Here is a 27,022-nt window from a genome sequence, read left to right as displayed (position 1 = left end):
CAGTATTTACATTACCGTTCGTCCCAATCCACTCCCAACTAACCCCATTCCGACCCCTCCCCCAGACCGACCCACACCCACGCACAGGCTCACACAAACACTTAAAACACAGAGACAGAAATATTCATGCTATAAAGACAAAAACACGTTTCTGTAAAAAGTGTTGATCATATTAAAGATTTGGATGTTGTCTCATGTAACTGTCCGAATTGAATGTGGCAACCAATTTAGAACGTCCGGAAACAACCAAACACTAACTTTTAGCAACAGACTATATGTATTATAAAACAGACTCATGATCTAGCTACTCACCTCCGCTCCCTCCCACTCCCCCCCCCCCCCTCATCATTCCGCTGCCAAAACTACAGCTATGTGCCCGTTTGTACCTAAGCGTCTTAACTATACTCAAACATTAAACATCAGTTACAAGGCACCATTATGTAATGTCATATAGTTTTATTAACAGACCATGCCTTTCTGGGTGAAAGTGCATGGCATGTTATCCGAGATGGGACCTCTTCCTGATCACCCCCACTCCCCCACCCAATACACAAAGAAGAAGCTCGCATTTGGCTTTCTCCGGGATGAGCCCTAGAAGTCTCAATCTCCAGGCCGTCTGCAAAGAACACACAGATTCACATTTCTTTGGTGGATGGAAACTAGCTACGAAAAGTGATCAAGTTACTCTCACCTTTGGAAGGTTACTGGTCGCGTTCAAAGATGGTTTCAACTCGAGACGAATCCAAACCTTATCCGGAGTGACACGTAAGCAGACGTCAGGGACAGTTATGGCAGCATAACCTCTCGGTCCCACCACCAATAACAGGAGGAGGATCCCTCCAAGGATGGAGGAGAAGCGAATCATTAAAGGAATTAATTCAATAGAAGTGAGCTTTAGTAGCGTAGATTGCAATACGATGCGTATTAATGCTGAACTAGTCAACGAATAATATACACGGTGGTTGTGTAACTGAGGAATGATGTTTTCATGTATCTCGTGTTTCGTCACACAGCCCAAGTAACCAATGAATTTGCATCATTGACAATCATGCGTAAATACGCGTTACAGATTTTGTGTAAGTTGCTAAGTTACAAGGACCAATACATGACGCAGACAGCTTTGTGTGCCACGCGGAAACCATTCCCATGATATCAGTTGTAAATTCCATTCCTTTCGTTGTTGTTACTTATGTTGAATATATAAGTCGAGCGCGTGTACGACTTCAGCGATGACCTACTTAGGCTTGCGCGTACTTCTCATTCACGGTTGCACATAGTACAATACAGTACTCACGCATAGTGGTTACTGCAAAGATTTGCGTTTTGCATTATCTTTAACTGACAATAAACCACAGTGCAGTGAAAACATCATCACGTTCTAACCAGCTTATAGGCTGGAGTATTCATGACGTCATATGAACGCGACGGTGTAGTTCTTGTTCCATAGCACCCCCTTTTTTTAATAGATCTCTATTTCAGCTTTATTCTAACACTCAAACCAAGTCTATAGCTAGATGGGTTGGGAAGATACAAATTTGTCAAAAAGTTAGGTTTTTTGGGGGGCATATTCCGCCCAGTAAAAGGTCAAGAAGCTATGTATAAAGCAATATTTCTATACCACTGTTATATTTAGTTAGTTTACCTTTGTTGCTTGTAAATGAGAGAGAAACAGGTATAAGACAATTCAAACATTATGTCGTAAACTATGTATAGTTTAGTGAATCGAAGGCGTAGGAAGGCAACTAATTATCCTGTCCATGAGATGATCATGGTTAAGGCACCATCAAATCTTCTTTTTTTTTCTCGCAGATTTGCAACTGTCAAACATATGCCTGCTCCTGAGAGGCTATAAATGGCATCAACAGCATACAAAATATGCTAGAAAGTCTAATTATGGTCACTGAGATTCAGATATGTATGAACACATCTTGCACTGCCACCAGTAAAGCGTTTTGCATCATTGCGTCATTTAAATCTCTAATTAAGTTCTCTTCTATATTTGTGTTATTTCTTTGCATAATTATGGCGGATCATACAGTCTATGAAATAACTTTTGAAATCTTTCTCGCAATGTTTAGCATCCTTATATTTCGGGCCAATAAGGATGACCTTGAAAGCAGCCGCAGTCTCATCCGACAGAGGGAGTTGTGGAGGGTAAGAGTTACGACACAACACTCAACATCACAACGACTCCTTGACGAAACAAACATTATTGCTTCTTCCATATGGATTTTCTGGGACACCTGAAATGGCGTTATTCTACGCAAAATTTAGGCCCGTTTGACCTTTGACCTACATTTAACTCTGACCTCGACACTTGACAACTACATAAGAACTATTTCAAATTCATCCCACCATTATTTAGCCTACATATCGTGTAGTTTAATGACATTTTCCTACATGTTGACAAGCAGAAAATGGATAAAAACTATTTTTATGTCTACTGACCTATGACATTAAACCTATGACGCAATTAATCACACAAGCACGGTCTTACAAGATCAGGCACGTACGACGTACCCACAACGTTTGGACTTGATCGGACTTGCGGTTTAGGAGTTCGCGACAAACTTTTTCGCACACTTTAGGCCAATTTGATCTTTGACCTACATTGAACTTTGACCCAGATCATAACCACCCGACTGAGTTATATTTTTTAAATAGTGAGATAATTCAATAAAGGTAATGCATTATATGAAACCAGAAAATTGCTTTGGCATAGGACAATTGAAACACTTCTTAAAACATGACGTATACTCTATAATGTAAAGTTGAGGCAAGGAATGCAACACAAGTTGATTTGTCTTTATAGAATTTATCATAGAAAGGGTAAAACAATAATTGGAAGAAATGTGTTCAAATCAATTAACTCCTGAAGGACTATTGCAAGGTTCCTCGGCAAGTTTCGGGGGATCTGTGCTGTTCTTCTCTTAAGTCTTTACAGCGGTAAAGTCACGTTTCACCCCCATTTTATCTTTCAATGAACGTTTAAAGAAACCAATCTGTAGATCAGAAAGTAGGTAGAATAGTGAGGGAAACGTTCAGCCTTTAAGGATGGAGACATTCTGTTATTAAGTGAGGGAAATTACTCAGGTATTAAAACTTGTACACTTGGGCAGTTAGGGAGATTTTCAGGGAGGAAGACGTCTAGTTTTTAGCAAGCGACACTTTCAGTTTTTGATGAGGAGGAGTCATTCAGGTTTAAGCTTCATGCAGCTGCTGCTACATCAAAGGAGAGTCAAATCGGACAATTGTTTTCGCATGTTACAGAAATGATTATCAGCCAGTTTTTGTAAAAAAACGTCTCATATATCGTTCCAGCCTATTCCGTTTGGAAGATCATACTTTAAACATCACGTGTGTCATTTTATCAACGTGTGGTACCATAGTGGCAGGTGGATTCCGGTTCTTTTCCATTTTCATATTTTTGTGGCAATTGTAAGCATTTTGCCTTTACCATTACCTCTCCGAACGCAAAGGCAGTGAGTACGCCGTAAAGCCAGTGGTGATGTATAAATCCAGTACACAATAATTGTGTGTTGAACGGAGGGATCAGGGATTTTACTAACACATGCCTGCTCTTTCCTCTGGGATTCAGTGCTTGAGACTGCCACGCACATGATATATTTCTTGTTTTTATTGGACCAAGGATACATCAATATTTACATGAAGTATCGACAAGGATTGTTTCATAATCATGCTATGTGTACATATATGTACCAACTTAACAGCGCATTAACAGTCTGTGTAATATATCATCACTCTGCGAGAAATATGTGCTGCAATTTTTATTCATAAAGGATCAGACTAGTATTGAACTTTATTACATTTTATTAAGTGCATCGGAACTTACCATTCAAGACTCACTTTTAGCCATCACGTGTTTTGATTGCAGCTATATAGCTGATTATAAATAAGTGATTAAAATTGTAAGCGGACATTGCAAAAAGACATTGGCACATTTATGAGAAGGTAGAGAAATACAGCTTTAAAATGGCAATAAATGTTATTTTTGTCCTTATGCTGATCTTTGCTTTCTTAATTGCATATTCTTCTCAAACGGAGATAAAATATGCACAGTTTGGCCCGCTAGGAGCTACGAGCGCTGTGAAATACTTCCCTTTCGGTAGTAAGGTAGAGATTTACTGTGAGCAGAAGAGAAGCAGCAAGACTAACATCACTATCTACGATAACGGTTTTATAAACATAGTTGAAAATTCGGTTTTACTGGATAGGTTCTTAGACACTTATCAGTATGATGTGATTAATTCAACGACTTCTCTGTTTACAATAAACAACCTAACCCGTCAGTTAAATGACACATCGTATACATGTCAGAGCGACCTGCAATTATTTGCCACTACCAGAGGCTTTAATCCGATCAATGATGTAAATCCTCTGTGTTCGCCATCAACTCCATCTCGATTCGTATTTGAGGATTCGGTACAAAGTGACATCGAGATGAATTGTACTTCAGAGGAAGGAGACCCACCAGTGATGATGTCAATTTACTTCAGAGATGGAGATGAAATCAATGACGTCACTAGCAACTTAACCAGGACAGTAACCATGCACCCGCACCCCTTTAAGACTCTATCATTCTCATCGTACTTTAACTCATCATTTAACAATAGTATCTTTGTCTGCAATGTCTCTCAACAATTACCAGCACCTTATCAGCGTTATCAAGGATCTTGCTCCTTCGGACCTATTCTGTTTCTCCCGTTGTTCTCTGTCACAGCCACACCTTCAACTATCGACTTTAGTGTTATTAGGAATGCAATATTTCGTTGTACCAGTAATGTGAGTGAAGTTAACCTAACCTGGACTAACATCCCTAGTCATTGGGAATATGATATTATTGAACGGGATACTTACATTGAACTCACTGTATCGGATACCGGAAGCGGCGTCTACTCAGGGGATATACAATGTCTTGGTAACTACATAAATAGAAATATCACATCCATGATCCAAATTCTCCATTTGTTCTTTGTTGCGGTGACTCCATCAGAAAAAAATTTCAGTAAAGTGAAGAATCATATTTTTAAGTGTACCAGTAATGTGAGCGAAGTTAACCTAACCTGGACTAACATCCCTAGTCATTGGAAATATGATATTAATAAAGGCGATAAATGCATTGAACTTAATGTTACGGATACCGGAAGTGACGTCTTCTCAGTTGACATACAATGTGTTGGTTACTATGGAGATAAAGTCATCACAACAACAGTACATATATCATATTCACCACTCTCTGTCCTAGTAACCAATCTAGCAATATATTTGACCTTGGTGATCATCATCATTGTTGTTGTTTGTGTTGCTGTTGTGTTTCTTCTCTATAGTCGCGTTTATGTGACAAACTCTCAACAAAGCAAGGGCACAACTCAACTGTATTATGCTCCCGTAGACGTTTTACCGGGAATTCTTCCCACAGAGAACCATGTGAACATAAATTCATCTTCATTTACATATGACAGTGGTGGTTATCTCTCTCCCTGTGAACCTTTACAAGACGATGAACAGTATGCTATTGTTAAATGAGTATTCTTTACTCTCAAAAACAATTCTTCATCTTTAATGTTTGTATTTAATTTGTTATGAGTTTTTTGTGTGTAATTGTTATGAATACTGTACTCATAGTACTATTTGTCAATTTACCGTTACACTCGAAAACAGTCAATCACCGAAGTTATACTTTTGTAACATATATCATTTAAAATTCATGTCACTTTGGTGGTATAAGTCTGAATGCATCCGTCCCTTCAAAACGCTATTTGTGTTAGGAAGCTGAATGGGCGTCTTAAAACAGCATGACGATTCGAACGCCTTTAAACTAAGATAACATGTGTTTAACAAAGCATTTGGTTCCAAAATTGATCATTGGTGTGTACAAGGGTAGACTATCTGTCGGTGTCTCTGCTTTGCATACTTTAAAGAAATTCATGTAACCTATTATATACAGAAAAGGAGAAAACTGTAATCGACATAGGCATAAAATTGGAATTGGAAGCCGTTGACTTCCTACACTTGAATTCATTCCAATATGTTGATGAGTTGTCCTGAAGGTAACAGAGATAACATATCTGCAATTTATACTGCGGTGTGACCATTGATGTGATTCACTCTGGGTACTATAGTCCGTTTGTCAGCGCCACCATGCCCGGTGAGGAGAGCCTGGGTGGCATAATTTGACTACGTTACGATTTCCCTCCATTTTAAATGACCTTTTGTAAGACCCACAGTCTCACAACTGACTGATTGGCGCACACGACGACAATGAATTAATTTTCCCTTGGTCACATTTGTTGGGACTAAGCAACTGCGAACTACCACGAATGACACATAGTATATATATAGTAATAAATTGCAATATGTGACTTCGCTACTACACACAAATAGAATATGAATTATAGTATATATATATATATATATATATTAACATTCTAATTCTAGTAAGATAAATCATGTAATACACTTTACACCTGATATGACGTTGGTACATGTGGTGCAATATAGATTAACACAGCGCCGTTTTTTTGTCATGGAAAACATTTCTGCTAGCATCAGTTACAAAGCTTTACACACTAATGACCGCTGAAGACCTAATCAGGTAATAATGTGAAAGTGACTCTGTCGTTTGTTGCAAAATCAAATCGAAAGAAAATCTCGACATTGGAAGTGTTGAGATGACATGTGGATAACTTAGAGTATGTATACTTTTATACACGGCGTACAATGTAGTTTACTTTCGCCATCACAAACATGATTGCTATATGTAATATGATTTGTACATGCATCTACAGTAGTACATAAGTCAAGACTTGCTTTCCTAATCCTCGCATGATTTTAATTTACGTTTATGATAGGAATAAGTATATCCACTATCAGGTGCGTCGTGCGAAAATAAATATTGGGGGAGCCGCAGGTGTTGACTATCTAAGCGGAGCGCCACCGCAGGTTGGCGCGCAGGGTACAAGAAAATTTTTCGTCTGGCAGACCCCTCAGATTGCAGGAAACGGCCCTTCCCGTGCCTTATGGCAGTAAGCAACACCTCTAAAATTGATAAAAATTTCCGGCAATTTTTTTATTTTGGGAAATATTCGCGAAGGAAGTGATCGCGATATTTCGCCTTGAGGTGTGTGGAAAATCCGCAACGACCATCAAAGAGCAATTGACTATTTAGTCTACTTTTCGATTTCGAAAACACTTTTTTTGGTTTAAATTATGACAAAATTTTATGACACCTTTGACAATTTTTTTTTGGGGGGGGGGGCACGACGCCACTGTTCACTGTATAAAGTAAGGTGATCATTAAGCTCTTCTTTTTTTCAACTCTTCAATACTCTCAGGCACAGAAATAATTATTCCATGAACTATGACATATCACAGCAAACAGTTTGTCTGAAGTCATCTTTTCATGGAAAGTAAATCACAAAGCAACCACAAATATTATGTTCTGATTACAAGTAGACTTTGTGCGGATACGGAACGGCTTTAAAGTAGCCTATGTAAATTTCAGTTTCGATTATTTTATCGTGAAAAGCGTTTCCTGAAACTAATTTAGCAATGCTACATTAAAGCCAGTTAAACTTTTACCCAGACCATTCTTTGAAGTGTTTGCTTGAGTCGTGACAAATTGTAAAATAATGATTAAAACTGAAAGACATTTTGATCAGGAAGTTTGAACTGAAAGATGGGGAAGGGGAATATGATGTGTTCTTTTTCAGCAACTGAAATTGATAGTTAATAGGAAAGGTCGATGCTGCCAGCTAGCGATCCAACTAAGCTTTTACCTCCTCTGAATACCTTTTAGACATTTTTGGTGGTTCGTGAACTAATATTGAAATGTCTTGTCATTAATAGCTCCATTTACATATAACTTAATTGATAAGAGATTCCTGTATACATGTAGGCTTAGAATGATCTTATAAAATACCTTAGGTTGCCAAAATCAAACGGCTGTATTGCAAAGTATTATTTTCGTTCGTTGCTTTTCGTTGCTCTTCGTTGTATTATGCTGTGTTTCAGGTACCGTACATACGGGATCCACTCCTGACCAATCAAAGTCCAAGCTACTCCTACATAACTCCGCCCATGTATGGTATCATTCTTTGGAGACGTCATATACGGTAGCCTTAGAGCGACTACTTGCTACGCGGAAGTGACTAGTGGTGCAAATATAATCGCACATCAGAAAACATTTCAAATTCACTGTGCACTTGCATTATATTGTTTAATGCCAGGACGTTGTTAACTCGTATAGATCATCTTGTGAAGAAATGTTTGAAGAAATATTGTGTATTAAAATGAAATTGAAATGAAATTAAACGTTAATGAATATTTACTAATAAATGATTAATTACTAAAACGTACATTCAAGAGGGTGTTAGTGCATGACAAGTCTCTATATGTTTGTCAAATTTTGAAGTTGGTATTAAAGATCATTCGGAAATTTAATTTATCGAAATTCTTAGTAAGTATGGGAAACTAATTTCTTTTCATTAAATGGTATAGGTTTTCATTTTACTTTCAATTCCATATTTGTATACATGTTACAATTTGTACACGGTGTACCGGTTGACTGCCCCTGGCTAGACTATGCAGTAGAAATAAACAATGTTTGCTTCAGATTTAAGAGGCAAACCTTGGCCATAATGTTCAATATTGGTATATATCCTACAATATGCACATGATGTACCGGTCTGTGTTCGTTTATTTCTGCCATTAGATTACAATGACATAAAATTGTTATATAGCGATGAGACAGCGGGACCAGAAGTAACATAACACAACGTAATACACAAAAAGAATACTTTACATAGAGAAAAGAAAACACAGTCACATAGGGGATTAACGGAGAGCAAATGTTATCAAAATGCTCATAAAAAAGCATACTTATTTAGTATACGAAAATTATTCGTTGAGTAGATAACGTTTAATACATTATTTTATAAAATGAAATTGCTTTGCTATTCTTCATGTTTTCTCTTAGAAAATTTCAGAGTGCGACAACAGAACATCTGACCTAAGAATGACTCATTGGAGTCATGGAATTCGGTGTTTATAACATATTATAAGAACTACTGTTGCATCAATGAAATCTATTGTCGTATTGAGAAAAATATGGAATATATCTAGGATCATATATGAGAAGCAGATAGGGGCATTCCCTAGAAAGGTATTTCTCTAAGGACAAAATATAATTTCCCACACAAGTCCATGTAGTAGAAATGAACAAATATAATACATGGTGCACATTTAATGTGTTCAGGGCCACAGCATATGAGATGCACTTGGAACATCTCAAGAGTTAGTATGTATATATGAGACTACATTTTTCTGAAATCCCAAAATATCATTCTGACCACTCCATATTACATATGCTAGGAATGTACTGGGTAAATAGTAGCTAAATTTGGTATTGATATGACCAAAATGCAATCTAGTTTCACTATTGGATATGCTGAGTGTAATGTGTTCCAATCTTTTGGACTTATAATAAGAATTTAACATGTAGCCCGAAGTAAAGTTCAAGATCCGAACAAAAACAAAAACTTAGACATGGAAATGAATTATTTTATTTTATGAATATGAATAAATATATAATCTGTACTTCCATATATATTTCTGTCAGCTTAAGCAGACTGAAGTTGCACTTCGTGTATTTTAATTTCTTTCAAACACTGAACGTCCATACATGTCTAAACATAAAACATGCAAGTTTAATTACATGTCCTTAGTAATTAAGCTTCATTTTAAATTCTAACATCAAATACATAGAATGTAGGAAAATATATATTTACAATGAGGATGATATCCTTGCAATAAAGGGTGCCCACCAGAAATATCAATTAAATTGACTATAACTTATCAATCTCTTATGAAGCAAATTTTATAAGTATCTCATTCATGATTGCTGCAATGGCCCAGTCCAGCTCACGCAGAGATCAAGCAATAATATGTTATTGTTATTGTATTAAAAATATTATAAAATATGATAAACTAAACTGAAGAATATATAAAATGATAGAAAGCCCCCCACCCCACCCCTTACAAGTGAAGTCGGTATCAACAACACGAGAAACAATCTTCGTAAAACAAAATTCTGGATCAACCCTGTAAAGTAAGTGACTATAGTTATTGCTTTAAAGCAGTTTGGAACAGCATTTTATTATTCATGACGAAAGAAGAATAATGTGAATCACCTGACTTAAACAGCGGGATAGTGTCGTCTGTTACAAATAACATTTAAGCTGGTCAGAACACGACGTTAACTTATTAATATCACGATATATGCTATAGTGCAAAGTTTACCCATTTTGAACCGACCAGAGTAACGTTGCTGCAACCAGGGATGTGTCTGAACACCTCCCTGTTGCAACCTAAAGATTCGTCTTTTACCGTCACGAATTGCTCTCAGTTTGATAGACCGGGAGAGCCCGAAGACCAAGCAGAGAACAATGCCCCAATTGACGCAAACTGCAATTTGCTAAGGACTCGTCTGTGAATTTGGTATGTCCAGTTTGCGAATTGGATAATGGGGTTTGGAAACAACGTCGTTAACTCTAGCTGCGCTGAAGTGATAACGAATGGGTGGTGTCTCCCACAGTATTTGAGAAAGTTGTCACAAGTTAATTGAAGTTCGTCCGTCCGGTGGGGGACACTTAGTGGCGGTACCGGGAGCAGGAATGGATGCGACAATTATATGCATTCCTCGTTATTATCTGAAACTTACCGCAATAAAGATTGATAGCAGCAAGTTTTTATCCACTGTCATCACTTCGATATAGTCAAGAAAGACCTTTTGGTGACTTCCTATTCCACTAGGATTCAATTAATTAAGTATATTAACTAGATTAATTTAAGAGTCCGCCAGTGCGGAAGTCCGGCTAAATACACAGTACACTTTTCATTTAGTTAGCGTATGTTGAATAGTGCATACCATCCATAGTACGCCCATATTGAGGTGCATTAGAACTACAAGTTCAACGAGAAGAAGAGGCCCGTGACGTGAATCACATGCCTTGTTTGACCAAGGTTGAATTAAACTTGGCAATAACAACTTTGGTAAATTTACGATGCATAACGTTGATAAAGCCTGTAAGATATCGTAAGTAGAGGAAGCTTAAACAAATAAATGGAAGAAAATGTTTCCAAATCAATTAACTTCTAAAGCACTATTGGAATGTTCCTCCGCAAGTTTCGGAGAATCTGTGTTGTTCTGCCCTTCTGTAGATTCTGAAGTTACAGCGGTAGCGTCACGTTTCACCCCCATTTTATCTTTCATTGAACGTTTAAAGAAACCAATCTGTAGATCAGAAAGTAGGAAGACTAGTAAGAGAAAAGGTCAGTTTTTAAGTGAGGGAGACATTGTGTCTTTAAGCGAGAGAGATCACTCAGTTTTAACAATGGAAGACACACCTGGGCAATAAATTTCATAAATGGCGATCAGTATTTTTGTTTTAAAAAACATCTTAAACATCTGCCTAACCTATTGGAAGATCATACTTTAAACATCACGTGTCGGCTGTCATCTTATGAACGTGTGGTACCATAGTGGTCGGTGGATTCCGGTCTTTCCATTTTCATATTTTTGTGGCAATTGTAAGCATTTTACTACTGAAAGCCATGCTAGTATTATCTACAGATATCAAACATTTCATAATTTAAAATGGTGACCGGTGGACCGGTTACTACACCTCAACTCTTTCAGTTGCATGAGGGTAAGCCAAGCAGGATTTGTCATGTAGGATAGGATGTTAAACAATGTTAAAAATAACATAAATTCGTGAAATAAGAACATCATGCGTACTTTGAGTTACACTGAAGTGCTTTAAGCAAAATAACTTTAATCAAAAATAAACTCACCTTCCAAAGTAGACCTACTGTAGCCATTAGAAACAGCATACCCAATAGAATAGCTAATGGAATTACCCACCACTTGGTTGGCCTTGTCCCCATAGTTCCTGTGTATGCTAGTGTTGAGATCTTTATGTGAAATCAATAATATATAAGATAAACAAGTACATATATATATATTGATATACATACACCCATCCGTCCGCCGGCCCGCCCGCGAATATTTTTTTCCCAAACTGAACTGACGCTGAAATTATTTCCTCGATTCTGATTGGCTCTCACCGAGCCAATAGGTTTCCGTTATAGGGCTATTTACAACTACTTAACAAGTCAAAGGACACAGACATATCGACAAATGCATTTTTTAGTCAGGTGGCTTAGCAACAATTTTCAGGATTAACGTTACCGGCCGGACAAAAGTACCAAATTTGGCATGGAGTTTCTTTTCGACCTACTTGATCGGCTCCGATTTTCCAAGATGGCGGCCAAAATCCAAGATGGCCGCCAGAAAAAAAAGGAAATATCATATATCTGGATGTTAAAATCGGAGATGAACAAATGAGGGGTCAATTCAAGTGTTTCAGGGCTCACTGAAACAGATGATGGTCATTGCATGTTGCTTGAGTAACCCACTTCCAAGATGGCGGCCAAAATCCAAGATGGCCGCCAGAAAAAAAAGGAAATGTCATATATCTGGCTGTAAAAATCGGAAATGAACAAATGAGGGGTCAATTAAGGTATTTCCGGGGTCACTGAAACAGATGATGGTCATGCCATGTTGCTTGGGTTACCCACTTCCAAGATGGCGGCCAGAATCCAAGATGGCCGCCTGGAAAAAAAGGAAATTTCATATATATTCATTCCCCAGACCCCCTGTGCCCTTTACTGATCGGGTCCATCAAAATCTTCCGTCCTCAAACGTGTAAATGAAACCGGGCTAGCACCCTGACTATATGTTATGGCTGGTATTCTAATAGTGTCACTTTGGCTCAGGAAGCCACTTAGGACTTATTGGGGAACTTTGAGGTGTGATCGACCGTGGATAGACACTGACGCAAAGCCCGTTATTATATGGGAGTTACGAGTGTCATGTAAGACTGATTACATTGAGTCAACTATATAATAGGGTAACTTGAGGGAAAACCGACCAGATGTGAATACCGACTCATTGGGAGATTTTGTACGATTGTGCACCCTTCATAAACACAACGTCAATTCTGCGAACAACACACGCTAAGTCAGGTCACTAGTCATCTGAGGTATTTAGGTCGTTCTTTTCGAACCTGTACTCCAGGGCTGCTGTTAGCGAGGATCTCCAGGAAGACTTGTTGTCTGGTATAGACAAAGCCCCCCTCAGAGTAAAAACGATAGCTTGGGTTCGGATCTCTCCGTTGGTGAGCTCTGGACAGCAATTGGAGCGATGAAGAAGGGAAAGTCCCCCGGTCCCGATGGCCTCCCTGCTGAGTTCAATAGTACTTTCTGGGAGTTTATCAGTGTGGACTTGAGAGACGTGTTCGCTACCTCTTTCCAGTTGAATTTCATGAGCCAAACACAGCTTTAGCGGGTTGGACATATTGTTCTCCTCCCAAAGTCGGGAGACCCTTTGGACCCTAATAGGCCTCCAATAACGCTGTTAAATGTGGAATACAAAATCCGGCCAAAGCATTAGGAAATCGCTTAGCGGATGTGATGCCGGATATTGTAGGTCCTCTCCAGACTTGTGCTGTGCTGTGCGAGGCAAGTGTATTCAACATAACCTCTGGTTGATGAGAGACTTGATCGAGTTTGTTAAAGTTCGTGATTTGCCATGTGCACTGGTCTCCTTGGACCAGGAGAAGGCCCTCGACATGGTAGATCACGACTTTCTGTTCAGAACGTTAGAGTCCTTCGGATTGAACTCAGTGTTTATTCGTTGGGTCCCGTTACTGTATAAGGATGTCACGAGCATCGTCACTGTTAACGGATTAACTTCTGGTCCCTTCCCGGTTCGAAGGGGAGTTCGTCAGGGTTGTCCATTCTCCCCGTTGCTGTATGTTCTCTTCAGCGAAACGCTCAGTACCTCGCTGGACAGATGCTTGGGTTTTCGACCCTTCAATGTACCGGGTGGGGCTAGAGTTACAAGCGTGCAATATGCCGATGACTTGTATTGTGTCGTACCTCGCCTCCTTCAAGCCTTTATCGAAGGTTTTGGCCACCTTCCAAGAGGCTACTGGTGCCAGACTTAACAAGTCCAAGACCAAAGGGCTGCGTTTAGGAGGTTGGCGCGGCCAATCCCTCCCGTTCGATGCTACTTGGTCAGATGTCATAATCAGGGTAAATGGCATCTGGCTAGGTTATGGTGCCCCGGGGGCCACCACTTGGGCCGAGAAGGCCGATCAGGTGGAGGCAAGGCTCGACACATTCAGTCGGAGGTGGCTCTCCCTCCCTGGGAAGGTTGCAGTTGTAAATCGTTTTATTGTTCCTCTCCTTTGGTATCCTGGTACGGTGATCGCTGAACCGGATCATGCCTTGGTGCGATTGGAGAGGATCATTTTGATTTCATTTGGGGAAAGCGCAAACTAAACCTTGTCAAAAGGACCGTTCTGTCAAAGACCCCCTTGAGCGGTGGGCTTGGTTTGGTCCACCTACTGTTTAAACTGCGCTTTCTCCTTTTGAAAGGTGTTTTCGTTGCGTTTGAGAATCCTTCGTTTCCCTTCGGGGGTGTATACTCAAATTGGTGACTCACTTCGTAGAATCAAAGAGGATGGTAAGCTAGATGTTCTGCTGAACGTGGCCCCCTCTGTGTTATGTTCAATGCCCGCGCCTGTGTTCGGCTTGCCAGACCGCCATCTCTCCAGATGTGTGGCGGTCTGTGTGTTGTAAGTCACTAGATAGCCATCTCCGGGACTTGGCGTGGAGGATTGCACATGGGGTCCTCATCACTAACCATTTTCGCCTAGTCAGGTGGCGATTAGGCGATGGAATTTGTCCCCGTGTGGGCTGTAAAGCCATCGAGGCTATGCAACACCTTTTGCTGGAGTGTCCCTTTGTCCGGTTGGTGTGGGAATGATGGTTTCACGCCTTCGTTATTGGTGTTATTGGTTGCACACAGTGGGCAATTAGTAGTGATTTCATTTTGTATGGTTTGTTGCCCCCTGTGTGCCCAACCTGGGTTAGGGATCTGCTGTTGTTGTTTGCCGCTATCATCAGGAGACACATCTTGAACAGCAGATGCCGCCTAGTTTTCGATGGGGACGTCTGGAGGGCCGAAGCTGTCGACCCCTCGTGCAAAGTGACATTAGGTTGTGCATGGAGGTGGACCATGCACGGCTTCCCGACACTGCCTTTCGTAGACTCTGGCGCAAGCCTGTCGTCTACTATCGGGACGGCGTTCCCCGGATGAAATTTGGAGTGAGTTAGTTGTTAGGTGTGGGGGGTTTGTGTGGTCGTTACATAATATGGGTTGGTGGGTTTTTTCTGTTTGTTGTTTGGAGTTGGCTTTTTGGGGCTGGTTTGTAGTGATTTATTCTTTTGGTTCTGTTGGCCTTTGGGTCCGTGTCCTTTTCACGTCACGTTAATAGCTACGTTATATACATATGTGGGTTAGTGAGAGATTTCTGTTTGTGGGTTTCAGTTGGGTTTTTGGTGGTTGTTATACAGACAGGGATTGTTTTTGGTTCTGTTGACCTTTGGTCCTTGTCCGTTTTCTTTGCACGTAAATAGCACACACGCAAATGCAGCAAGGCAAATTTGCCTTGCACATCTCTTTGTCGATGCACATGTTCATCCAAATAGTGTACATCGACGAATTGATTTGAAACTTACATAGATGAAAAGAGTGTATTTCATAACCCCAAATATCGAATTTTGAGTTTCAAACTCATTTCGCTTTTGTGTTACCTAAATTAAATATCCGGGTCCGTTGACGTCAAGATGGGAACGAAATGAATGTCGCTATTGAGTTCACACAGTAATTGCTGATTTTTCGTTCCTCCATAGGTGAAAAGTTCAAGTTAATGTTTTCTTCAAAGTCAACGAATGCTTGCATCTATATATTCTTCAAAATTCTCTACCTTTTCATTCAAATCAGATTCGCCATTCTTAAGTGGCAGAGTTTTGAAAATGTAAATTTTGCATTATCCTTTGCTTCCCCCCTCGACGTCACAAAAACATTACGTAATATTAAATCTGTCTAATTTTCACACTGCATCGACTAAAAGTCAGTCTGGTGGTTGGATTTTTAATACTAATCAGAAGGAATCAGAATCTTCAAAGTCAAGTCTACACTTCCACTGACCTCTAACAGTGACAACAAGTGTATTTTCTGTTATTTTGGCCGCCATTTTAGAAATGGGTGCCCCAAGCAACGTGTCATGACCATCATCTGTTTCAGTGACCCCGGAAACACCTGAATTGACTACTCATTTGTTCATTTCTATTTTTACAGCCAGATATATGACATTTCCTTTTTTTTCTGGCGGCCATCTTAGATTTTGGACGCCATCTTGGAAATGGGTGGCCCAAGCAACATGCTATGACCATCATCTGTTTCAGTGAACCCCGGAAACACCTGAATTGACCCCTCATTTGTTCATTTCTGATTTTTACAGCCAGATATATGACATTTCCTTTTTTTCTGGCGGCCATCTTGGATTTTGGCCGCCATCTGAAAAATCGGAACCGATTAAGTGGGTTCCACTGATAAAATCGATAGGTAGGTCGAATAGAAACTCCATGCCAAATTTGGTACTTTTGTCCGGCCGGTAACGTTAAATTTGCTAAGCCACCTGACTATTTTGTGTACAATCACTGGCTGGCACACACTTGCTCGCCGTCTTCATGGCCACTGCACATTCGACTAGGCCTATCATGATTCATTGACTGAATACATTTTGAATTTATGATTATAATACTAAAAGTATCGCAAATCCGAATGTACACAAACGCCTCGTACATATTTACATCGGCTACATGTATACAATTACAAATGGACTGTGTTTTATTGTGTTGTATACTATACACAGTACAATAGGCTATATTAAAATGTGTTGTGTAGAGCGGAGTCAAGCGAGTAAACAAACGATCGAGGACTGCCTATAATGGGCGCAGTTGTTGGGAATAGCTGCTTCATTGTGTTAAGAACACTATTTAATTTCGTTCATAGATACCTACCAAAAGTTTTGGAAAGTTGCTAATGTGAATATCTTGTATATGTTCATGTTGATCATACTGATATCGACAGCGTATGGAGGGATCCATGTTGAATACTAAAGTATCAAGTGCTCGCTGAGGGCCAATCAGAATCGAGGAAATAATTTAAGTGTCAGTTCAGTTTGGGAAAAAAATATTCGCCATGCGGCCGCCCGCCCGTCCGTCCGTCCATCCATCTATCTATCGATATATCTATTGATATATATATATATATATATATTTATTGAGTACTGAGAATGAGTACATAGTTGACATTGTACAAATAGTGAATAATTAAAATAAAGGTAACAACAAATAGATGACAGTATGTGTTCTTAACAGTAGCGGTATCAAGTGGAAGGTGGGGGGGGGGGGGGGTACTTAATCCCAATAATGATTTTTGCCCTGCTCGGTTTCCCCATTTACCTCAGTCTGAGTCAGATAAACAAACTTAAAGCCCCTGTGCCCTCTAAATGTCGAGACTTGTGCACTTTGCACAGGTGTACATTTGCATTTTCCGCGAGTCCCCACCATGTGTTAGGAAGGGACGAAAATGTTTCAGAAATACTTCCATTTTCCAATTGACCTGCAGGATGCTTTAAAATGCTTTCTAAAAGCGTTCAAAATATTATCATATTTATAAACATATGGAAATTGGAACACTTTTAGCAGCATAACTGTACTTAAAGGTACACTTTAATGGTTAGGCTATGCCGTGCAGATCGACTAAGATATAAAATAATGTCGTCTGGGGAGTGGTTCGTATTTGGGTGGTGTCATCCCCCTTTAAAAAACTGTGTTAAAGTGTATGCAAAACGTTGATGCAAAAAGGTGGTCGTTTTTAGTTTTTACTTATTTGGAGGCATTTTCAATTGTTTAATTTGTACCTTACGTTAATGAGGAATAGGACGGGGCGTGCTAACGACATATCGAGCCTAAAGTTAAACGTAGAACTCATGCGTGATGGCAGTATTCTTTGAAGGTTAACTTCAAAAGTACCCCCCCTCCGCCCCCTTCCCGGAGTGACCAGTGCCAGTCCATCAATTTAGTGCTACATTACGAAATAGGTTGATGATGCAAGTGTACAGTGGCCTTCAAAGTAACGGAATGTAAGGAAACGCCTAGATCTAATGGCGTCTGTGATCTTTCTCGGTTAGTGTCTGCAAGTTTCATAAACGAATGGGGGCAGAGAGAAAGCACATGTAATGCCTTAGAGCTAGCGAGGGTGTTAATCCAGCGGTACATTCACTTACTTGGACTGAGTCAGCTTCATGTCCCTCTGGCTGGTTATGGATATCAGCAGGATCATCAGATTTTACTTCTCCTGTGGATACTACTTCCACGAAGTCAAATTTTCCCTAATTGTGAAATGAAAGAAACAAGTCCCTGTCATATAATTTTCAAAACATTGCACTGTATGGCATTATCTTATATCATGCACAGCCGATTTTTGCTATGAGCTTACTCCTGTTGGTTGTATTTTTTTATCAGCGTAATCTCATATATAATATTTTGTGACACATAAACTTAATATTCATTTAGATAATGGATTCATATTCAAGCTTTATACTTAGTTAGCCATATATATGCATCTTTTATTTTATGCATCATGTGTTGGAGTAAAGTAATAGTTTTACTTTAAATTATGTTGTTTTTTCCTTTATTGTTTGGTTATATAGTACAATCAAACATATTGCAGTATATGCAACAAATTCATGTAAAAAATGTCATGCTTTTTTTTCGTCATGAAACTAAGCATATACGGGCTCCCTTGAGGACTTGAATTACAGAAATTGTCTGTGTATGGCTTAGAATATTCCTAATCAAAACTTAAAGCCGTATATATCCTCTTTATATGGTATAATCTTACTGTAACTAATGTATGCTCCCACAGTAACATCTCCACAGTAATCTTCACCAGGTCATCTCTCTCGAACGGAGGGAATATTTTGCACAACAGGTCAACGCACTCGGCTATATCACATCCCTGTAGTGAAATGGAAGAAAAGGAAAGCTCGAGGAATGTGCAGTCAGTTGCGACAATTTGCTGATGCTATAGAAACACTATACTTCCCTCTCATAAAATGCTTCAATGCCCCCCTTACTGGAAACATGCACAGTAGCTAACCTTTATCTAGTAGGATCAGGACTTCCGTATACATCTCTTTTTGTCAATATAAGTGCTTTGAATATTCACCTCTCTTCATTGAGGCATATAAACAAAATATTTGTCGCCGCCGCATAAACCATTGAAAGAGATGCGTCGCGAACACGGTCGACTGCCCCCGCCTCAACGTTACCCCTTTTTACTTTATTGACTTTTCCTTTTACGTATAGTACTGTGAAATGAGAACACGCACATTCTTTATCCCATATTTTCACGATCCTTCGATATTTTACCGAGGCCCCTTATTGACCCCGGTCTCTTAATTGACCCGGCCTCTGGAAGACTGGAATATCCATTACTAAGCTTACGAATTGTCTGGAGTCATCGGCTGTTGCTGGCTGTTGACTGGATTCTTTGTCTTCAGCATATGGTATATTTGAGAGGTCCTGTCCAACGTAAGCTTCATTTTTTCTATTCCTCTGCAACTCTAAAATCCGAGGTTTATTGCAGACACCCTTGTTGCTTGGTTCAATCTAAAACAACAACTGAACAAATTTATATTTATTATTCTTGTTAATAACATGTTAGACTGTGGTGTAGAATCCCCCAAACTTTAATGGGTTGGGTAATAACGAATGACATATACTTGTAATCTCTCACATTATGCACTTTTCCATCTACCTAAACTACCAATATTGATATCGATTTTGAACTGGCCCCCTGCTGACTCAACACTTCCAGGATCGCGATAGAGTAATCTGCGAGGGTAACGGTATATAAAATCAACGACCCTTAATGAAGCAACGTATAATTTGTGGAACTATCAACTAATATAGTAAGTATTATTGTCATACAAACCGTTATGTCTTTAATGAAGATCATAGTGTCACCATCAATATTACTCCATGGAACCTGAATGGTAACGTTATATTCTAAAGGTAGTCTTCCAGGACCATAATTGATAACCTGAAAGTGTAGAAAATATAAATATTCCTTTTTTACAAAACAAAACAATTACACATGTAGAATTTTAAACAGGACTGTCAAAAAATTGATGAAAACACTTCCAAAGAAGCACTTAATAATCGGGTAAAGATATAATTGATCAATTTACTATTGTGCGTTTCCTCGATGAAAGCTCTTTCAAAATGTTGAAATAAACAGTCCATGCCGACAAAAGTATTTATTGAAAAGTTTGCCCGTGGTACGTACCTATTACCGCCAACTCATTGTACATGCTTTATCTTTGAAAGACATACACACCTAGCTTCATAAATACATTATTTAGGGAAATGTTTACGTTCAATTTAAAGATGGTTTATAATATTCTGTTTCCCTATCACATTCCATCTGCATTATCAGGAGAAAAAAGTAACTTCAATAATAGTTCATGAACATTATGCCACTTTTATAATATTTGGTGGGTTCCGGTGATTAAAACAAATCAACCAGGTACCTATTACTTTATTGCTGGCTAAATAATTATACTAAAAAGTCAAATAATGGTCACATGTGCCTAGATTAAAACAGACATTTTCCTGCCACTTTAAAAAAAAAAGTTACACACACTCAGATATTTTAATACCCCTCAATGGCTGGGATTAATATCTTAATTCCGTACTTTCCTTGTTTCTATCGGACAGAACTGAATGGAGAGAAGCCATTCAGTAGCAATATGTTACATCCAGTTGAATTTACAGATGCATGGTATATATACTGTAACAAACTTTCACCATACATAAATGTATAAACTATAAAGTAATATATGGTACGTGGCGTTTATGGTATGATTGTACAATATTATGCAAGTGGAAGCCATTGTATATACAACAAAAAGGAACGGTTGGTTTACAGCAAATCTATAGACTCACTTGGAATTTATGGTTAAAACCTGGACCAATGTGAGACTGATTATAACGAGTTTCATCTCCGTTATGTTCATAAAATAAGCTCACAGCTTTCATAGCCTGGTCCAGTCTTAGTTTATCTGCGGCTTCTTGGTCACTTTCTCCGGTGGTTGTTGCATTGTAACCATAATAAACACTCTCTGGTTGGGATTTACTGCAAACGACAAACGAAGACATATAAAAGTATTAAGTACTGCTAAATCAGAAGCAAAACAATTATATTATTATAAATAACAAGAAAGACGAGACCATAAAGGTCTTTCAACTTAGGCGTAATAAACAGGAACAGAATATCAGGATACAATTGTTGTGCTTAGAGAAGATTCTTTTGTACTATTTATGCACAAACTTGAATCATTGTGTTTATAAAAATCTCACACATCTGAGCATTGTTCAATTTAATACTGTTCAAAGGTCCTTTGCCATGTCATAAAGTCCAATGACACAAAAGAAAATGAGAAGAAAGAGAAAATATTTAAATTCAAATATCATCTCCACCAACCATGTAAAAAGCAGATACTTATTTTAAAATTAAAATATGTTTAAGATGGGTAAGTGGGCAGTGTGGGAGTGGGTGTAATACTTACCCAATCACACCAACATCAGCCATGACTATCACCCTTATTATGAGTTGCTTCATGTTATTTGCCTTCTCCTCTTCGGCTTCCATACTTTCGGTATTAACTACCATGGTGATGTTAATCTCTCTTTCCTGAGACCAGGAAATATTTGAAACATCAAACTGCAGTCTCAATGTAGCCTAATAGGAGAGAAAAGGCCAATAATGTCCAACTTGAATCGTTAATGAATGGTTAACAAATTAGGCTATCGATACGTAGTCAATCTATTCATCAATCAATTCATCAAGTCCAGATTTGTGTCCAATTCATTTAAGCGTTAACTTTGCACACACGCGAAGCGAAACGAAACAAGCCGTTTCGTCAATCTGCCTTTGTCAGCAACCACTTTGACTTGTATGTGAATAGTTTCCGAAAAGTTTGTGATGCGAGTATGCCAGTAGGAGGAAAACGCGCTTACATGGGTTAAATCTTTGATTGTGATACTCAAATTACGTTCAGTCCATCATCCTTACGTCTACGTTTTGCACAAGCCGTTTCGTAATTTTGTCCAACCTACTGGGTTATGACAACTCTCCCCTCGCCTAACTTCAAAGGGAAATTTGATATCGCCCCTCTTCACAATGGGGGACCTGCAAGTAGTGTGCGAACATGGCAGTGGTCTTCATAGTATAACCAAAACGACAAAGAAATGCAAAGATTTGTTTGCACTACAGCCACTTATGATGGATCTGATGCCCTTTTAATTATATCCTTATCTGTATTTCAAAAAGTAAATTAATATATACTTGTTAACTAAATTATTAGTCTTCCTGGGAACAGACATACTGACATGATTGGACATGAGTTTCTGACACGTTATATAAATATATCACTTATACTTACAGAATTATTGGCATTCATGGGGTTCCCCAAGCTACATTCTAGAAGACCAGAATCCCCTGATCGGTCCATTGAGGGTAGACATGTGACTGCCACTTCAGCAGTACAGGGGACTCCTCTTTGGTCTGCAAGAGGCAAACATGTCACCTGGTAAAGAATGGATGGTAACATTTTGTTACAAAATACAGGCAAATATAGGCTATTCTCTTTAATAAGATATGCTTACAAGACTTTGATTCAGTATAAAGCACTGAAATATATGCAGAGCCATTAATTGATAACGGATCAGTGATCAAATCGACGGCGCATATTTCTGAAACAGATGACGCATTCGGCGTCTTCGGTAAAGTAGTACTTCTTGCGACCAAGCTGAAATCGGGGCCTTGGGCATCTAAACTTGTTGGTGGCTTCAGCCACTCTGATTCAGTGGCGCATTGAACTCGAACCAATCAGCCGATAGATCCCTCATTTGATGCTGAAATGCTTCGGAAATATTGACATACGTTAAATTAAAAAGTGGTCAATACGGTTTCCGGCACGACTGGCATCAAAACGTGAATTGTCGACACTTATGTCATGTCCAGTGGTTGTATGCACGCCCTACACTGTCCGACTGATTACGATCCCAATGAACTCGACCGTCGTGACCGACCAGATTTCGATAGTCGAGGAAACTCCAGCCTGACAACTGACCCCGTACAACGAACAACTAACTAGAAGTGGCGTGCGCAAAGGGGAAGGGTGGGAAACCTTTGGTAATCAGTCGGGGGATTTTTGCATTCAATCGGGGACGAATTCGACCACTACTACGGATGCAGCCCCATGTTTTATAACCTCAATCATTTTTTCATTTTATTCCATTTATTTGTTTCTTCACAATACGTATAAATACAGAGAAGTTAACTAAAGTGACAAAACATATCAAAAACAGGGAAAATTGTGAATGGAAGCACTCCAAAATCCCGAGAGCTTGTCTAGTAGAGTGCTCCCATAAGTAAATAGAGAGAACAATACAAGAAAACAGTAACACTTATATTCACCCACACACCAACTCAAGACGTATTACCCACCCACCCCACTCCCACCACCCATATCATAATATGTATTAGCAAGAAATTGCATTGGGGGCTACACTATAGACCTAACTATGACTCCGAGTGCACAATTTTACGTTTATTTATTTTATAAGTTTATCAGGGGAAGGTCCGGCAACCCTCTACATAGGAAACGGTTTCAATGAACCCAGGGCAGCACCCCCTCCAGTATAAAGTCCGTCTAACGCCTCCGGCTTTCCGATAAAGGTTTAGGCCCATATTTTAATTAATCGGGAAATTTTGAATTTGGGCCACCCTCCTTTGAAATCTGTTCACGCAACTGCTGTTAAACCCACATAACGACTGCTGTCTTTTAACGATCGGTGGTCATTTAGGTTATATGCAAAATTCCTTCCCCGTGATTGTTGACATTTTTTGAGACTGGGCATTTTAAGTCGTTAAACGGCAAACACTCTCGACCACCATAAAAATCTTAAAATATGTCATCATTCCCCAAACGAAATTACAATAACTCACTGCCTCTACTTCAACCCTTTCAAATTTCACATCAGTGGGATGATACACATTCAGAACGGCTTGGTGGGCATCTTCTCCGTTATTATCAATTTTTGCATTGAAATGGACACTGCGAGAAGCACCTAGGATTAACTCGTCATCTTTATACCTGTATCAAGTAGAAATGAACATCATATCATTATGAAACATGTATATTTTGCTCTACACGCTAAACGGTAAAGAAAAGTGTTGTTTACTTTCCTCTCGATCGTATACTTTTGTGGTTAAAACTGTCAAAAAGAACGTTAAAGTTCAAATAAACATGCATACTAGAAATAGGAAGTGAAAAAAAGGAAAAATTACCCAAATTCCTTTGCAAGTATATACTTATATAATTTCCTAAAGGTTTGTAGCCAGGCTTGTGTAGAACGTTTCGTAATACTACAACAGTTTGAAAACAATTTCAAGTACAAGTGAGTTAGGCATGTTGACTGATTTTAATGTGAAATGCCATTTTTAATATAGTGACGTACATGTTCCCCTTCATAATGCTTATAATAAGGCAGCTGATTTTCTAAACGTAAACTTATTCAGCATAAGCGTTTACTTTCTAAAGGATTGTCTAGTTGATCAAAAATACTTTTGATTGATGGAAAAGGAACGTATTCAAAGTACATTTTTGTCAAGAAGGTATGTACTAGTGGAAGTGACTGACTGACTCACCCTGGCAGCTCAGCCTCCAAACTGACTTCAATATCAGTCTCACAGATAGCATCGCTGCCACAGTTTTGAGTAAAACGTACCTAGACGGTAAGATATGAAAACTCAAAACATTGGAAACCTTTGCGAAAATTTTGCTATCTATGGTGAATGCTATGATTTACCCATCTCTGCTATTCTTGAGCTATCCTCCAGGTTCAAACGGTGGTACATGGTAAATAGGTGATAACCTTACAAATATGTGTTCAATTGTTACATTTGAGGTAACAACCAACAAAATCATTTGTAGGGCATTTAAATTATTTACATCAATATAAGTAGTAATAATACCTTTTCTGTGACATTCTGAGCCCCACAATTATGACTGTGAATGACTGGGGGTAAACCCCCGGCAAAGAGATAAGGCTCATCCCCTCGCACGGAGGTTTGAACTTCATACTTGCGCACATCGTATGTAAGTTTCATTAACACTGGCGTGAGGAAATCCCTAACTTTGTTCTGAAATTATACATAACATCACAAAACGTGACATGAAATAAGATGATATTTACCAACATATCGCACATAATAACGTATAACATTAGATATGACATACCATATGACAAGGTATATCATATTACATCGTGCCCAAAATATGATATATCACATTTAGATAATATATAACATAGCAAATAACATAACACCATAGCCTCACAACTTCTAATGTCATTTAACAGCATACCGCATATAATAACATATGACATAAATGACACAATTATAACGTGTAGCAACATGTCTCAATTATTTGTTTATCAGGACTTGTGCGTGTTATTTTCGTGTATAATCTGTCACTGTGTATCTATATCACTTATTAGTGTTTGGCTTGGATGTCATCTGTTGTTTAATTGGTTTGTTTCTAGTCGTTTTGCTATTTGTTGTATTGTCTATGGTATTATCAAATGCGTCCTGCTCGATTTTCTTTTTGGTCTGGTCACGAACACTATCATCATCACCACTACTACTAACACTACCACCGTCAATAACACTATCACTGCTACCATTGTGATCACCACCATCATCACCATCACTATCGTCATATTTTAAATATGTTCGATTATTTTGTTTGAAGGATGAATTTGACAGAACTTTGCTTCTAAAATGTCATTGTTCAATAAAAAGGAAACATTTGAGTTCCAATAACGCTTCAATTGTTATTCTGGTTTCCAAGATATCCGCCTTTTAAATCTGCGATATGTTTTGGAATGCCTCCTTAAGGGTAAATTTGATGATGACATCGGCCTCAATGTGCAGGCTTCAATGTCGATGCTCAGCCATTATTTTATAAATGCTAATAACTCATCCAAAACATGTTCTTTATATAGGCTAAGCAACAGAACATCCTTAGATAAAATTAAACAATATTTTTCTTGACTATATTGTTCTCCTTTTAAATATATCATAGGGCCACAAAAGAGTTATTTTTCCCGTTGAGCTTTGTATCTGAGAAACTGACCTAATGGTATATGTATTACACTATGAAGTTCAGTCCCTTCACTGATAATCCTCAAATTTTATCTCTCAGAAAAGGGATATAGAATGCAACCTGGACTGATAGCAGTGCCTTTGAACGGTCATCCCTTCAAAGTCATGGTATAATACTATTCTGTCCCTTTGTAAGCTGTCATACTATTGTTGTGGTTGCATTCACTGTTCTCTAAATTATACTTACAGAGAGATATGCCACGACAATCCCATCACACTGTCGAACATTCTCAGATTGTACTTTAATTGTTTTGTTAATGAGAATCATCTTTTCGTCGGTGAGGAAGAAGCGTAAATCGATTCCAGCTTTTGTGTTTTCTGTATCAACTTCAATCGAATATTCAATTTCTGACATATCACCAACAACAGAGAGAGAGAGGTGGAGAGGTGGAGATAGGGAGAGGAAGGTGGGGGAAGGGAAGAGAAAGATAAATCAAATATTGTTTTGTAAATTTGGTTTGCTAAATATAGTCGACACTTTTGCAGGGAACTCGATGAAACCTATAGGAATCAAACATGATAATTCTTTACAAATCGAAAGATTAGAAAGTACATCATTTTATTGTTCAAAACATTATCGATGTACGCGGAGAAAACCTTTACATGTCCTTTTTATTATACAGTTACCCAATGCAAGTTTGCACATGCCATTTGGACTACCGCAGTTACTAGTATAGGACCCTCTCTACGCAACCAATAAGTTATCATCGGTTATCATCGTGT

The 27,022-nt window shown here is 38.7% G+C and overlaps 1 protein-coding gene across 7 annotated transcripts in view; it reads right to left on the bottom strand.

Annotated features, from left to right (window-relative positions):
* Positions 1 to 1,495: 1,495 nt before the first annotated feature.
* The window catches only part of LOC139958900 (integrin alpha-9-like), a 49,300-nt gene continuing 23,773 nt past the window's right edge, over positions 1,496 to 27,022 (bottom strand). The window contains exons 13-25 of one of the 7 annotated variants that reach the window (XM_071956330.1): positions 26,487 to 26,647; positions 25,109 to 25,276; positions 24,782 to 24,861; positions 24,080 to 24,227; positions 22,512 to 22,655; positions 21,636 to 21,808; positions 21,013 to 21,202; positions 20,000 to 20,107; positions 19,510 to 19,674; positions 18,905 to 19,021; positions 18,288 to 18,392; positions 11,875 to 11,994; positions 1,496 to 3,002 (exon numbers count right to left, since the gene is read on the bottom strand). In XM_071956330.1, the coding sequence (XP_071812431.1) occupies positions 2,931 to 3,002; positions 11,875 to 11,994; positions 18,288 to 18,392; positions 18,905 to 19,021; positions 19,510 to 19,674; positions 20,000 to 20,107; positions 21,013 to 21,202; positions 21,636 to 21,808; positions 22,512 to 22,655; positions 24,080 to 24,227; positions 24,782 to 24,861; positions 25,109 to 25,276; positions 26,487 to 26,647 (1,751 nt within the window). In that variant the 3' untranslated portion in view covers positions 1,496 to 2,930. Of the gene's footprint in view, positions 3,003 to 10,071; positions 11,315 to 11,874; positions 11,995 to 18,287; positions 18,393 to 18,904; positions 19,022 to 19,394; positions 19,675 to 19,999; positions 20,108 to 21,012; positions 21,203 to 21,635; positions 21,809 to 22,511; positions 22,656 to 24,079; positions 24,228 to 24,781; positions 24,862 to 25,108; positions 25,277 to 26,486; positions 26,648 to 27,022 lie in introns of those variants that run through there. The other 6 variants (XM_071956329.1, XM_071956331.1, XM_071956332.1 and 3 more) reach the window with 6 other exon arrangements.

This window comes from Apostichopus japonicus, chromosome 18 (genome assembly GCF_037975245.1).
Source record: "Apostichopus japonicus isolate 1M-3 chromosome 18, ASM3797524v1, whole genome shotgun sequence".
Classification (NCBI taxonomy): Eukaryota; Metazoa; Echinodermata; class Holothuroidea; order Aspidochirotida; family Stichopodidae; genus Apostichopus; species Apostichopus japonicus.
Note: the sequence above shows the minus strand (reverse complement) of the source record. Positions and strands in the feature narration are given on the sequence as shown.